Source organism: Cupressus sempervirens, chromosome 1, assembly GCF_028749045.1.
Source record: "Cupressus sempervirens isolate cs-2001-9-10 chromosome 1, ASM2874904v1, whole genome shotgun sequence".
Classification (NCBI taxonomy): Eukaryota; Viridiplantae; Streptophyta; class Pinopsida; order Cupressales; family Cupressaceae; genus Cupressus; species Cupressus sempervirens.
Window position 1 is genome coordinate 586,972,066 of NC_143118.1, and position 16,327 is coordinate 586,988,392.

Consider the following 16,327-nt stretch of genomic DNA (forward strand, 5'->3'; position numbering starts at 1 on the left):
GACAAAGAACTAGCACACACTGTTTCATCACAGGTTTCATCCTCCTTTGATGAGACCATGGACACAGAAATTGAACATGTTGATATGGAAAATAAAATTACAAAGGTTTGAGACATCTTCCCAGCAAGACATGTTGTCGATCAAGAGAAGTAGCATTCAGTTGGTCTCTACCTTTCCTGTGCCAACCTTAAAACCTAAATTCATATGGGAATGCACAAACCATTTTGATGCCAAATTAAGAACGATTAAAGATGCAGACGAGAAGGTTGTTTGAAACTTACATATGAAAATCATTGAGAAGGTTTTCGAAGTGTCGAAAACTCCTGGATGTGCAAATCTGACAAAGGAGAATTCACAACTATGAAATGAGAAAAGTTTGATTACATCAAATTTTCAAATGGCAACTAGCAATTCATCAAAGACAATAAGAGGCTATCAAAAGATGCAACACCATAGTTATCAAGGCAAATAGAGTGGTAGAAAATATGAGAACTCCCTATCATGTGATCATCTATGATTTCCTCACCAAGTACAAGGCCTTTGTTGATAATCTACAGGATTGATTCTTTCATACTCAACAATTTTAACATTTTCTTCAAGTGTGTTTTCAGCTTTGTAGATTCAGAAGATAAGTTGCATGTAATCCATGTGCATGTACCTCGATTAAATGTACCTTCAATCATGTAATCCAATAAATCTTGTTTCTTAGTTTGACTTAGTCAAGGTGGTTGAGTTCCACCCTTTTCTCCATTTTTCACTCACTTCTTTGCCTTTATAAAGGGAGCCCTATATTGTAAATAACTTATTGTTATATGCAAGAGAGCTCTACCATTTTTGTGCAAACATAATATTGATTTGTAGTACATATTTGAAAGAATAGTGAATTTTACGAGAATTTTGTTTCAAAGTTGTTTCATGAAGCAACTATGGTAATTCAAATTGGAAGTTGTGACTACAATTTGTGCTACTATCTTTAGTTCATGTCAAACCTTGTGTGTGTATCAGAGCAAAGTGAGTACCAAAAGTAATTGAATTCAAAGCTATGATTGGAAGTAGTCGTTATCCTAAAAACTAGAAGTTGTGACTGTAGTTTGTATTGTTGTCTTATATTCATGCAAGATATTAGAATTAAGTTACTTTCATGTCTATGAACTGAAATAACTTATAGAATTATAGTTTATAAATCTTCTACGTTTAAAAGTATGTGCCCCAAAAGTAGAGATTTACCTTTGACGAATTGTATAGGAGTCTGTGAGCTTCATTCTTATAGTATGAAAATAGACAGAGATCTAAGCTACAACACTTTCAAGCAGCTTGTGAGTTGGTGTGGGTTTATCACTATCATTGTTTACAATTTTGAGATAGAAGTGAAGTTAAGGTGTACATCTTTCCCATTACCTACTTTGCACGTAAGTGCATTCTTTCCTAAAACAAGAGGAACGAATATTAGTAACACCCTTTAAAAGAACCTCTAAACTTCTTGCTTACCTTGAGTTGATCCAAGGAATAGTAAGAAGGGAGAGCTTTCCCTTTAAGGTGAGAGAGACTTTGTCTTACACATTGTGGCTAGTAACCCTGTTCTGTAAGGGAGTTTGTATAATTGTCATTTGCAAAATATCCACCCAACAAAATGATATATGTAAGAGAAGGAAATGGGGAAATTGTGCATGTTGAGCATCAAACCCTAAAATCTTATAAAATATCACCTACCTTAACCATTAAAGCAATCAAGATAGAATGCATAAAATGATAGAAATTAAATTCAATAGAACTCCCTCTTGGAATTCAATGTACTTTCTATCTCATCAAAAAATTGGTATGTCGCTCTTAATACAAGCACACTAAAACATGAAAGCAAAATGTTGATAATGATTGGAAGATTTAAATGAGATGTTTAGCAAATCAATTGAAAATGAGTTCAATTTATAGATTTTGCAAGAGGAATTGAAAACTAGCAATTAAGGGTGCAAAAGGGAAATTATCATAGACTATGACAATTTACAATTTTGAAAAAGTAAACTCATCATAATTAATGACAAGTTTGATGCACAATTACAAATTGGCAAGTGAAAAAAGGAAAATTTTGTTAGAGGAATTAGACATTTTCTAATTAACTCTAGTCTACTTAAGCTAAACTTTAGACATCTAATAATTAATTTATTTTATTAATTATTATGATGCAACCTAGATTAGACCTTTTTAGGGTTTCGATCTCCTTTATAAGGATGATCTCTCATTGTAAACATCAATTCAGAATTGAGATCAATTCATTGTTGATTATAGCAATCTACTTTTTTGCTCATCAAGAATGTCACATCTATGAATCTGGCAATTTCTGCCTCCATAGCTTTTTGTTTCTCTCTTCTGTAACAAGTGTTTGCATGTAGGTGATTCTTGGGAACTATGGGGTTGATCGTTCATCAACTTCAACATGATATCAGAGCTCCAGATCTTTATGCCCTTATTCTATTTTTGAGAGATTTGGAATCGATTTTTAGATCTGAGTTTTCTCTTTCAAAGGGTCTATATTTTCAGAAGTGTTTTGTATTGGATCTAGGGGGGCCTATTTTTTGGAGCACTTTGAGCCCAAATGAACATCACCATTGAGCTCAAAGCATTCAAAAACCCCCATTTCCATATCAAATACATCCAATTTGGACGTTGAAATCTAAGGCAAAAAATTTTGCACCCAAGTCAGACACGCAAAACGAGTGGCAATTTCATTTTTTGGAGAACACTACTAGACTTGCAATTTGTAAGGGAGCGAATGCATTATTTTTTGTTAAGAGTAGTGTATGCATTGCAAAAGGAAATTTAGAAAGATGGGCCTTTTTTACTTGCAACTACGCATGAGTAGCTACAATGTGCATGGCTTTCTCCCACAAAAAGCATGAGGGTGGCTTTGTGACCGGTGGATTTTTGGTTTTGAGTCACTTTTTAACTTGGATGGCCTACAATCTAACTGTTATGCCCTTACATTTTTTTGGTTGTTGCCGAGGTTATGATTTGGCCCACCCACCTTGGACGGCCTTAGGCTTTGCAATCACTGACTGATGCCACTAGTAGTTCCCCATCCTTCGTACACTGCCATCTTCTACGCCTTGTATGATGTCATCATACGTGCCTGCCTTGAATTCTATACAATGTCCAAATCATCCTTTGGTTGACTATGCATGTGTTTGGAGTAATTTCTTCATTGCATTCTTTCTTGGGAGTTGTGGAGATCACCACCGCAGGGTTGATGCATGCCCGAGAAACTCCATGAATGGTGGTTCCAAGCCTGCAATGGATACTCCATGTCATCCATGAATGTGGGTGTTTGCTAGCAGTTTGGAGTTGGACAATTGTTTCTAATTTGGAGATTGATTTTTCCATGGATATTGGACGGGTTTTTTAACTGATGCCATGACATTTGTTGATTTTGGTAGTGTTACTTTCTTTTGGTGTAAAGGCATTAGTTTTTGGGCGTGAGCATCAAGTTCATCCCATGTTCAATGCACCAACATGCACTTTATTCATGTCTCTGGTCTTCCAAAAAATAACTTTCATTGTAGATTTGGGAAATACGACGACCTCTCTGTGGCAGTCTCGTGTCATCATTGTTGGAACCCCAATCACAATGCTTTATTGACGTCGAATTGAAGTTTGAGTTGGAGAAGTCGAAGATTGCACTGGTTTTTTGGTCTGACCCTCCCATGCACGGTTTTTTGGGAGTGCGCCTCCACCTCCACACATGGAACTCGTGCTTTGGATGCCTCTTTTGTAGCCACTTTGTTCTCCACGCTATGTGCATGTTTCAACACCTGCCGGAGTCATTTAGACATGTCCACATGGACCCTCTCAGCCATCCATGAGCTTTTCTCTATGCCGATGGCATATTGGTTTATGTGCTTGGAATGTGCGATATTTTTGGAGGTGATTTTTGCCCTCAAAGCATCTTCTCTCCTTGATTTGGGCATAGACTTGGGTTGTATGTTTGAGAAGATAGAAGGATTAGCTCTTTGGTAGCTTGGATATTGGAGATTTTGTTTTGAAATTGCACCACATTTATGGTGGAAGAAAATACATGTGGTATTTCCTTTTTTTTCTCCATTTGCTACAATGAGTTTTGTTGGAGACTTTACTCAATGGTTTATTTTGCCACATGAAAGGTTTTATGCATTTGTTTTGTCGTTCTATCATTAATGGAGGATATTTGGCCACCGGTTTTTAATCCAGCACCGGCCCTTGGTTTTCTAGCTTGTTTTCAGCAGATGGATATTTTTTCCAACAAGGATCATTTTTCAGGCATTTCTTCCCTCAATGGTCATTCGACCGTCAAATTTGGGCTTGTCACTTGCTGATGTTAGCACCACATTAGCAGTGCATCACCACTTCTTGTCACCTCCTCGACCTCTATTTGGACCTACCTTCGCATTTTTTCTCATATCTCGAGCATACAGGCTCCATTTTTTGCAAACGAGATATCGCCGAAAAGTTGGTTCCAAGCCGTTCCAAGCCTGTCATAGTGGTACAGCTAGTTTCAAGTTTTGATGCTTTTTTAATAGTTTTTTCTGCTGTTAAAGTAAAAAGTTCAATTTTGCACTCCGAGGGACATATCTTGAGCATCTGATCTCCGATTTGAAATTTTTTTATATCACTGGAAAGGTCTTTCCGAGCTCTTTCTAGTGATGCTAGTTGTTTTTCTAGATTCTGCTTCAGGAACATTCTATTCAATCTTTTGCATTTATGCATTTTGGTAGATATCTAGCTTGTTTCAGGTCTAGAGATCAATTTCATTGTCTTAGATGATTCGTCATGACTTATACTATCTATTGTATTAGTCTTATGTCTCTTCTGGTCTATTTAGACATCATTTGTATGCATTCTTGCAAATGCACTGAGATAAAGTGTCATATTGCATCTGTATTTTCATTTCAATTGTTTGCCTTGTTTTTCCTTCTGATTCAAGCAATGTCATTTAAGGACACTGATGCAAATTATTGTATTCTTGGGATTCACCATATCTTGTGTCTTATTGTACATGCACTACTCTGATAAAGTGCCATGATGGGTTGATATGTTGCCTTTGTTTGCCATCTTCTTTTGTCCAATAAGTGTCCCTTCCTTAACATTAGCCTCATGACGTGTTTAAGATTGATCACCTCAGTACACATATATGTACTCTTTTGTGCACCTTGATCGTGGTTCCTTGACTTGTAGTTCTTTTGGCCCACTTTTCTAGTTGCCTGTCACCTCATCCTTGTTTGCATTGGGTGGGAGGGAAAGGGGGTTCTTCTATTGTTTCTCATACTTCCTTGGTTTGATTGATCAGATCTTCAGGATTTGGTGTTTCATGCCATCTATATATTTGAGTTCAGTTGTTTTCCTTTGTGTGCCTCCTAATTCGATGCAGATTACAATCTTCTCTACCTAGTCAAGTTCTACTTCCGTGAAGGTTATTCAGATCAACAGTTGCTTTTGACAGAGCTTTGTAGCTTCTACATGCTTCAGCGATGTTCTTCATGATCATCGTTTGTTCCTATCTTTTGGGACATTCCCTAGTTTGGAGGATTCTTCAGTCCTTCACTAATTTCTTTCAGCATTTTTTTCATCTCTTTTTGGAGTAGGGTTTTTCCCATGTGGTTTTATCTATTTCTCCTCTTTTTAGAGATTTGGTTGTGCTTGAGTACCTCATCAGACTTCGTTTGTCGGGACCAAAATTTGCTTTCAGTAGTAGTTTCTAAATTTTTATCTACTCCCTAAATTTATCTTAAGGGGGGGTGTTAGAGTAATTAGATATTTTCTAATTAACTCTAGTCTACTTAAGCTAAACTTTAGACATCTAATAATTAATTTCTTTTATTAATTATTATGATGCAACCTAGGTTAGACCTTTTTAAGGTTTCAATCTCCTTTATAAAGACAATCTCTCATTGTAAACATCAATTGAGAATTAAGATCAATTCATTGTTGATTATAGCAATCTACCTTTTTGCTCATCAAGAATGTCTCATCTATGAATTTGACAATTTCTGCCTTTATAGTTTTTTGTTTCTCTCTTTTGTAACAGGTGTTTTGCATATAGGTGATTCTTGAAAGCTATGGAGTTGATCATTCTTCAACTTCAACAAATTTTTCATTAACTTCGACAACTTCCTAGTTGCAAATGAAATTATGCCAAAAATGAAATAGGCAAAATGGATGGGTAGTTAATTAGGAAGGCATAAGAGTTTGGAAGGAGAAGGCATAAGCGTTGAAAAGGGAAGGTGTAAGAGATGGAGAGAAAAGAGGGAGTGGATGCTATTAAACAAGTATGGAACCACACTTAGGGGAAATAGAAGCTAGATATCATATATAAATCCCATGTGGAAATGTGAGATTTTTTTTAGTATAAAATTTAATATTCCTCTAAGATTTGGAATGATACGTGTAAGAGAGGAAAATGGGGAAATCATGCACAATGAGCATCAAATCCTAAAATCCTACAAAATATCACCTACCTTAACGACCAAAGCAATCGAGATAGAATGCACAAAATGATAGAAAATAACTTCAATAGAACTCCCACTTGGACTTCAATGTCCTTCCTTTCTAATTAAAAATTGGTACGTAGCTCCCAATATAAACACACTAAAACATGAAAGCAAAATGATGATAATGACAAGAAGATTTAAGAGATGATGGTTAGCGAATCAATTGAAAATGAGCTCAATCTACAGATTTTGCAAGAGGAATTGCAAATTAGCAATTAAGTGTGCAAAGGGGAAATCATCATAGATTATGACAATTTGAAAATTTGTAAAAGAAGTTTTTTCATAATTAGTGATAATTTACGAGAAGTTTGATACAGAATTAGAAATTAGTGAGTGAAAAAAAGGGAAATTTCTCATTAACTACAACAACTTCCAAGTTGCAAGTGGAATTATGTCAAAAATGAGTAAAGCTCATTCGGAAATAGGCAAAATGGATGGCTAGTTAATTAGGAAGGCATATGAGTTTGAAAGGGGAAGGCATAACAGTTGAAAAGAGGTGGTGTAAGAGATGGAGAGAAAAGAGGGAGTGGAAGCTATTAAATAGGGATGGAATCACAATTAAGGGAAATGAAAGCTAGAGTTCAAGAATAAGTCCCATATGGAATTTTGAGATTTTTTTAATTTTGAAATTCAATATTCCTCACAAATTAGTAATTGAGAATCTTAGGAATTAGGAAATTCCATAACTCAAATTAGCCAATCAATTCATTGCAAGAGATAGGAAAAGTAATATATTAATAAGATTTACTTATCAATGTTGGGACCAAGAGATAAGTCAATGGTTTTTTACCTCTAAAGAGGCCAAATTAATCGAAATTGATGGAATGGATAAGACAAAGATCAGATTTGGTGGAAATCATTTATTCAGAGACAGTTACTTAAATCAATAAAATTATAATGCAAATTAAGGAAGAATTTGTAATTAATTAATAATTTGCAATATTTGATTAATGAGGAATGACACGATATAATAGGCAATAAATATTAAACACACAATATAGAAGACGTTTTGAAAAGGGAGCATAGGCGTAGATCTTTTAGGGTCTACAATAAGACCGGTGGCACAACACCTAGCCTTCAAAAGCTTGCCACCCACATATCATCTCAGCATTGTAGCATTTCTTATGGTGAGTGTAACTGAAATGTTTTTGGGTCCATTCAAACAAAAAAAAATGCAAGAGGCTGAATCAACAACACTTGGCACAACCTTTGATTAAAAGGTACAAGGGCATGGTTCACATTAAGCACTTGACCTCGATGAATTCTTGTGCCGAATGTTTTTGATTTTAATGTGGACCCATTCTTTTTTATCACTTAGCTGAGTTAGAGGGGGCAACTAAATGGAAGGTAGAAGCGGTAGCATGTAAGGAGGAAAGTGACGTCGGTCATTCAGAAAAGGCACCTATCAGTGGGGATGAGGGGCCTATTGAGGATATTGCAGCTATGTCAGTTGACACCCACCCAACATAAAACAATCTTTTTTGAGCTTTAGTAGACAAAATTTTTTATTTATATTTTCCATTGATACCTAAACTTGAAATTAATATGTATTCAGAGGTGGTAGTATGACATGTGTTGAACCCAAATTTATTCAAAGGTTGCACTTGTTTTCTAGCCTATTGTATGTTATTAACTCAAACGTTTGATTTATATATGATAGAAGTATATGTTCTACAAATTTTCTAAAAATATTTTAAGGAACTCTATATTTTCAAATGTTTGCTAAATTTAGTGAATTATTGTCAATTTTTTCCTGAGTATTTTAGTGGGATTCTGGGCCAGCCTTGAGTCTGAGTTTTTCAAGTATGGCCAAAAGTACATTATATATTGGACATACATTCAAAGCAGGAAAGTAGCTTCCTTACGCAAGGCTAAAGAAGGCCAATGAAAACACACTAAAATATGTAGAAATATTGAATGCTAAACTGAATACCATGCATGAACATTGGAAGGAAATCATCATACATGTGAAAAAACTTAAATCGATATGAATTTCCATTAGATGCATTATATCAATAGTATACGAGTGTGCATTTACTAATCTGGCGTTGTCTACCATAACATGTTGTAGGAGAACCTGGTGGAGGTTCAAGGTCAGAAGCAGCATAAGTTATAGACATGAGACAAAGACCTTGTGGTGGTACTATCATACAAAGTCTTGCTAAGCTTCTGCGATCACATGAAGCAAGAACATCTAAGACAACCTCGGCAGGAACTGCCTCTTTTCCAACCTCCAGAAGCAATGCTACCTGAAATTATTAACATAAGATCTGTTAGATATATTTACTTTTAGAGACCACAACTCTTACCATAAAAGTTAATTGATCAGACTACCGAGAAAACAACTTGGGTGGAACCTTAAGTATTTTATGCATATTCTTCTAGTTATAATTGTTCGACGAATTACTAGGGTTTCGACAAAGGCTGAGCATTCCAAAAAGCAATGTTTGTTCTTCCTGTCTCCTAATTACTGACATATTTTCACTCAATCATTTATGGAACTCAAACATGCAATCTACAACAGAAAAAGACAAATTGCCAATGTCTAAATTTATTAACATCTTCCAATGCAAAGAAATATCTTACCAAAAACCCCAACAAAGAGAAATTTGTGAGAATTTCTCAGAGAGACTTTCTAGTTCAAATGTGGTAAATTATTTGATAAAACTACAAGGGAATACCAAGTGTCATCATGCACAAATTATCTCTATTGGAGCCACAGGATTCCAAATCTTCCAAGGTTAACTATTTACCATGATGCTTATGTAATGGGAACCACACTGGTTTGAAATATGAATGTCAATTGTAGCGAATAGGTACACAAACATGGCAATAGATCATCTAAAGTTTTATTTATGCAAAGAAGGTGATTTTGTTATGACTAGAATACTTCTGGTGGGCATAATCCACTGCAGATTGCTCCCTTAAGAAGTATTTACACTATAACAACTTCACAAGAATAATAATTGATCATTGCATATTTGAAAGAAATAGTTTGTGATGAGAAAACAATCAACAAACTTGCTTAAGGCCTTAATGCTGAAGTCCAGATTTTAGCACTCCTGAGATAACAAGTTCCATGAAACTTGGATATCCAAACACATTACCAAAGATGTTCCAAGTTTATTCTAAATTAAAAACAATACGACTTGGCAGAGGAAGGTTGTAAAAACATTGAAAAACAGTTTTCGTGGAAAAGAAATTCAAAATACAAAATGCAGAGTTCCTTTACCATATTCCGCACTTGCTTGTAGAAAAAACCAGATCCCTCGATTTCAAGTTGTATGATTGCACCCTAAACAAAATAAAAAAATCACTAACGAAAAAATCAGTATGTTCAATGCATTTATTGTTACTAGGGTGGAAACATTTTGTCCAAGAACTTTATTTTCCAATATGAAAAGAAAATAAAACTTAAAACTAGAGACTTCCTATTTCTGGGATCCAATGCTCAATAGACATATTTGAAAAATGAAGCTTACCGCTTTAATTTGTATCTGACTAAAAAAAACCAGAGATTAGTAACAAGGTACTGCAATCAGGCAATGTCCTTGTATTCAACTACCTCAGCTTGAGCAAGTAGAACATTCATCTACAGAATTTAGGCAAAGACAACTAAACCTAAAGCTGTAGTGGCTATGTTTCTTATACATAACTGAGCAATTAGGGCAAACAATTTCATAAATATCTTAACAAAGACTGACAAACTAAAGACTTATTTATAGGTTATACGTCCAAGCCAGCCTTAGGAAAATATCCCCAGACAAAAAGAGATAATGTGTGTTCTCTGAAATAGAGGTGAGATTTATTGCTAGTTTGAGACAAAGATACAGCTGTGCTCTCCATCCAAAGCAGATTTTGATTGATTATTAAAGACAGATGCCCATGCTAATTATTTTGCAAATGCGTGTTTAGACCATGCTTAGTACTTGCATGATAAAATCCCTGTGCACTAGCATACAAGTGATCTCACTAGAAGCATTAAGGTTTGATATCCTTGTTAGATCGTGTGCTCATTGAACACTATGAGTTGAATACAGCGCAGTGTGGTATCACATAAACAGAATGAGCATTCAATTGAAAGAATTTCATTGTTGATAAATATCTAACTCCCACTGTCATTGTTATAGGATTTCAACCCCACACTCTAAACTATGGTTTGCATGTTACAGCATCAAACACAGCACAACTCACAAATATGCCTGCAAAAATTGCGGCATGCAGTCCAAACAACTAGACTGCACTCTGAATTAACACTTGCTCAAATATTGCATGATGCTTTCTCTAAAAGACTATGAGTCTTATAATATTCATGTGCATCACAAAATGGCACATATGGTGCTAACATCCTCTCAATGCAATAAATTGTTTGCTCCTCTGAAATATTTCTACAAAAATGATGAGGAAAAGTCATGAAGCGTCAATCCAAGGGAGAATTGATACTAAAGGAAACTTAATTCTTCAAAATTTCGTATAGCTTTGCATAAGCAATCTATGTTGAACCCTAAATTCAATGTCATACCAATGATATATATTATCCTAGACTGCCAATGCATCTCTGTCTATGCTTGCTTCCTTGTGTGATACTAACCCTCACAAAAGTTTGTGACGGTGGACAATCTTTGAAAGCACCACTTACGATTCAAAAAAGACCTTCACCAACAGGATTTGTTATGTCTCCTTAAAATAACCTTTCCAACATCTTTGGAAGCTCCAACTTGATTGGACAGTGCCAAACTTTGCAAAATGTATTTCAGCTAGTGGCATTGTGTTCAGGAGACCAAGTTAAATCTGTTGGTTCTTTCCATAAGCAGTTTTGACATTCTAGATGATTTCCATGCTTCTTGTAGAATTATTTTTGGAAAGTATTATTTTTCATTAAATACAATTTTCAGTGAGCTTCAAAGTATGTTGGTGGGATTAGAATTTTCTTTCGGTGTTTTTTTATATTTTCTGTAACTTTGGGCAAAGAGCATAAATTTTTTAATTAATAATATTTATGTTGTCAAAAGGTCTATTGAAAAACAACTTTAACTATTTATAATCGTGAATTTTAAGCGACTTGTATACCGGAAAAGTAAATTATAAAATAAAGTGCTTGTAATACGGAATCGGGGGAGAAGCTTGTTCTAATCATTTTATCAAACCTTGCTTTATCTATAAGGTTGAATGTTCGTCTCTTTTTATGTTGTCGAAAACCAAGGTAAAATCAGTTTCAATGGTGAAGGATTCCTCCCTAGCCAATACTGTGCAATTCATTCAAAGTCACAGTTTGTGCAAAAAAGATTCAGAGGTGGATTCATCCAGGACTCACATTTTTGTTGAATGTGCATGGAGTATGAGATTGGGTTGAAATGATATATCTTTCTAGGGATTTCCTAGTTTATCAGTGATAACTTGGTAAATTGTTATTAATTTTGGAAATTGATTATGCAATGATTAAAAAAATTATATCTACAATGTAAACATTGTATTACAAACTCAGATTCACATACTTACTGTTTGCTTAAATGCCTGCATATTGAGGGTTGTGAAAAACTACGATTTTTGGCAAAACAAATCTGGGCAGTAATATTATATTGGTATCAAAGCTGATGATCCTGCCAGCCTATTGATAAATTCTTGCTACAAATTTTTAGTTATATGATAAATTCTCAGCAGTCGGTTGTCAGACTTCTGTGGCTCCATAACAGTTTCACTGGGTTGTAGATCAGGATTCAGTGGCTATACAAAGGTGAAGCAATTCTAAGAATCGAGGAATGAATTATTGCAGTTGTTTGCATAATATCATAAGGATCTAACAGCGTATATTAGGGAGAAGGATAAATAGAATTATAAATGCGAGACCACTAAAACTCTTGATTGGTATAAAAATTACCTGATTTGTTCAAGGGTCAAGTTTACTTTGACAAATTTCTGAAGATACTCGAAATAGAGCATCCAAGTAAAAACTACTTCTATGAGTACATAAGATGGTCAACATTAAATACCGACATTGATCTTTCACACATGCCAACAAAAGAAAATAAGCTCTCCAAAAAAATCAGATCTGAATCTTAAAGACATACCTCATTGCAAGGTGCATCTACAAAATAAATGTACCACGAGTTTTTCTAAAAGTAATGAGTTAGAAATAGTTAAGTGCACAAACTTCTTTCGAGATATACAAATTGACCTTCTAGAGAAGTTAGTAGACGGGCATGCTAATTTGGAGCTTAATGAAATATTGAAATTAGCATTTGATGTTTCTGCAACCTGATGATGACTATGGTTCCAAAATTGAACGTGTGAAGTTTCTTGATGATTCTTTGGTTCAGCATAGTGCTTTCATGACATCTTATATAGAGTTTGCAAGAAAACAAAAAACGAGGAATCTGATCTTGAAGCTTCTGTTGCACTTGCGAATGAGGATATCTTAGAATCTTGGTTATGTGATGAGCAAAGTTACCTTGGAAGGTGGGAACAAAGGCCTAGAGATTTGCAAGTGTTAACATAGGGTTTATTGTGGAAACTCTATTTTATTGTCGGAAGCTCTCTCGAAGCACAACAATCGAAGGATCAAAAAAGGAGGCATTCTATAGCTGGTGGGCCCAAGCTCATTGTTCAAACAGCATATTTGGAAGGGTTTTGCCTTCCCAACAATCCAAACGATGATCCATTAAAAGGTATTCATGGGGCTTTGGCCATTGTTGGGACCCTTATACAACATTGGGAGCCTTTTCGTGCTCGAGGAATCCAACAATTAATGGAAGAGAAAGATTGCACTGTGGGTCTTAACACATCACGGAAGCCATGAAGCATTGTTGAAAGGTCTTCTGCCTTCCAACGATACAATGACATAAACTATGACGGGAGTATTGATGGGCCCCAAGCCTATCCTTGAGATAGTGAAGAATCGTTGGAAGGGCTTTTTCCTTCCAACGATCCGCCAATAGTGAAAAAAGAGAAATGAGGACAAACCCTTTAACACTGTGGCATCTAAGACCACATTGGCAGAGCTATGCTATATCATTGGAAGCTCCTATGACTTCCAACAACCCAACATTGTCATTGGGAATGGAACCAAGGTTCATCGATGGAACAATATTGCATCATTGGAAGCTCTTGCAAGTTCTATTGATCCAATGGCCTCAGCAAATTGAAAAGTCACGTCATTGAGAAAATTGAAACTCCACCAATGATCGTTTCTCAACGATGGAAATTCAAAATTGTCTAATGGTTCCATTGATAGTTATTGCAATCGCATTAGTGTGCATGGATGACCAACACTGGGTGAATTACAATCTGGAATCTGAAATCAAATGCACTGCAAATCTTTTGAACATGCAAAGAAAGTGACAAAGACGAATTGCAACTATTTTTTCGTAAAGTTTTCAAGCCATCACAAATTGTAGAGGCAGTGAAGGTGTCATTAATAGGTGAGTGCTCAAGCCCATTGCCATGTCCCCTTTTCTAGGCCAATACATTTTGATGCATCGTTAGCCTATTTTACCCTGTTCCTGTGGGCTAACCAAGATTTCTCAAGGATCAGATTGAGTTTTGGCCTAGGTAGTTCCAATGTTCAACCAATCAGAGTTGTTTCAGTAGGGTTTCCAGATACCTACTATTTTTAGTAAGCAATAGGCTTAGCATTCCTGGCATTTCTCTGTGGGGACTATGAGCGTCTTGTTAAGACCTTTCTAGCAAGCTATCACGCATGCTTACCCAAGTCTGTCTAATCAATGATTTCAATGCCTAAGGATTTAAATAGATTATTAATAAAGTGACTTTAATAACATAAGTTTATATTATCAAATGTCACTTTATTATGATATGATTAATTTATTTTTTGAAGTGGAAAAAAAATATTTTAAAAAGAAATAAAGAATCAAAGAAAGTAATGCAAAGAGTTGTCAGGCTAGGCTTCAAAAGAAAGGAAGCTCATTTTGCAATATGCTTGGTTTATGTTTGGATTTCTTTTCTCTCATGGAGAGTTATAGAAAGCTACAACTTTTAATAGCTTTGAGAAAGGAAGCTCTAGAGCTTGGAGGAAATCAACGGAAACCCATTGTCCACTGGAGATATCACACGGGTATCTCACTTGTGCTTAAATTTCGTTACTAGTATTTCAATCTAACTATTCTTACTATATTTTAGATTGGATCTTGATATTGTTCTAGTGGAGACTAATGTAATAATCATTTGTGGAAATGTACTTTCATCTAGATAATTCGGGTATTTTTATTAGTCATTGTGGAATATGTTGTAAGAGATTATTTGTTTAAAATTTCTGAGATTTCTTTGAGAGACTTCGGCAAACATCCATTTAGGGATATTTTGGTGATATGAGAGCCATGTATCTCGCTAGCCTAAAGGGTTAAAATTTACAGAATTAATAATTTAATAGGACAGTGATGTATTTATGATGCAAGGTTGGTAAGGGAAAGGAACCAATATTCCAATCTCCTAACACCTTGCCAAGAGTACACACAGAAGCAAACACATTTTCAGCAGCAAAGGACCAATTTACTCATGAATAGATACTAATTGATTAAACAACTCGCATGATAAAATACACGTTCAACATGCCCAGCTGTAAGGCCTTCCGAGTTACGACCAAAATAATGAATTACCACATCAAAGCTCAAAGCTCGCACTCTTGAGACTTCCTTTTATCTTTCTACCTCAGAACTTTTTTCCTAAATCTAAACCAAGTCTTTATATAGCCAGCAAGACCACAAGTTGGCCTGAAAGGCAATTGAATACGATATAGGTCCTACCTTGGGAAGGAAAACAAAAGAACTAGCAAATGACCAAATGAGAATTTGTGCTCTTAAGGATAGGTGAGAATTTGAGCTCTTAAGGATAGGTCCACACATGATCCAAGAGGTGTCACTCAACTGCGTAAGATGCCACATCATCATAAGAAACCGCACAAAAGAAACTCCAGAGCAAGCTAGATGAAACTAGAAGTAAAAAGCGAGTGGAGAAAGAGGCACAAAACTCCAAGCACAAAGGACATTAGATTTCGTGAACTTAGAGTAAGGATCAACAATGGGTCCTCATTAAGATGCCACTTGCGCACAACTTGGAACGATGAGCAGTAATGGCTACTCCAAGAACAAATTAGATTCAACTAGGTAGATTGTATTAATACTAGTGAATGTTGTGTAAGGGCTTTTTAATTATGTGCAGTTAAATATATGTGCAAGGCTGAAATGACAAACAAAACACAACTCCAACTGCATGTTGATAGCTCATGTGAGAAAGTTGACCAATCTTCTTGTGATGGATTTGTTCTTGACTATACTGTAATCCATATATCCTATACACAGTTGGAAATGGAAAATAACACTCACGACGTTGATATGTGTGATGAAATGCACTCCCCTACCTCATATGTATCTGATTTCTCTGATACACCTGCTAGCTCACATATTTTGGAGAATCAATTGAAAGTTATTGCACATAAAATTGTTGCAACTTTGTCACATTTTTTATAACATATATGGGATGGTTGAAAAATATTTCTAGAGGGAACAACTGAAGAAAAGATAAAAAGGACTAAAAGAGTTCTTACATTTGCAAGTAATTAAGGGATGGAAACAATGAAATCAGGTTATCTACATCTTTCAGATCGCTATCATCTTCTCAATCTTACAGACATTTACTCTGAAACATTAAAAAGAAGGAAGAAGCACACACCCTTACTTGTGGGATATCTATCTTAGTAGCAATTCATGAAGCAGAAATGTAATATTCCCGTCATAAAATAAAATAAGATATTAAAACTATGTGTTCAACCGATTGATTTAGTATATCTCGGGGCCCAT

At 35.4% G+C, this 16,327-nt stretch overlaps 1 protein-coding gene across 5 annotated transcripts in view; it reads right to left on the bottom strand.

Annotated features, from left to right (window-relative positions):
• Positions 1-8,428: 8,428 nt before the first annotated feature.
• Positions 8,429-16,327, bottom strand: part of LOC149578780 (Pseudouridine synthase family protein) — a 117,592-nt gene continuing 109,693 nt past the window's right edge. For 3 of the 5 annotated variants that reach the window (XM_089831588.1, XM_089831605.1, XM_089831579.1), the window contains 2 exons: positions 9,748-9,810; positions 8,429-8,764 (listed from right to left, as the gene is read on the bottom strand). In XM_089831588.1, the coding sequence (XP_089687714.1) occupies positions 8,528-8,764; positions 9,748-9,810 (300 nt within the window). In that variant the 3' untranslated portion in view covers positions 8,429-8,527. The remainder of the gene's footprint in view (positions 8,765-9,747; positions 9,811-16,327) is intronic. The other 2 variants (XM_089831612.1, XM_089831595.1) reach the window with 1 other exon arrangement.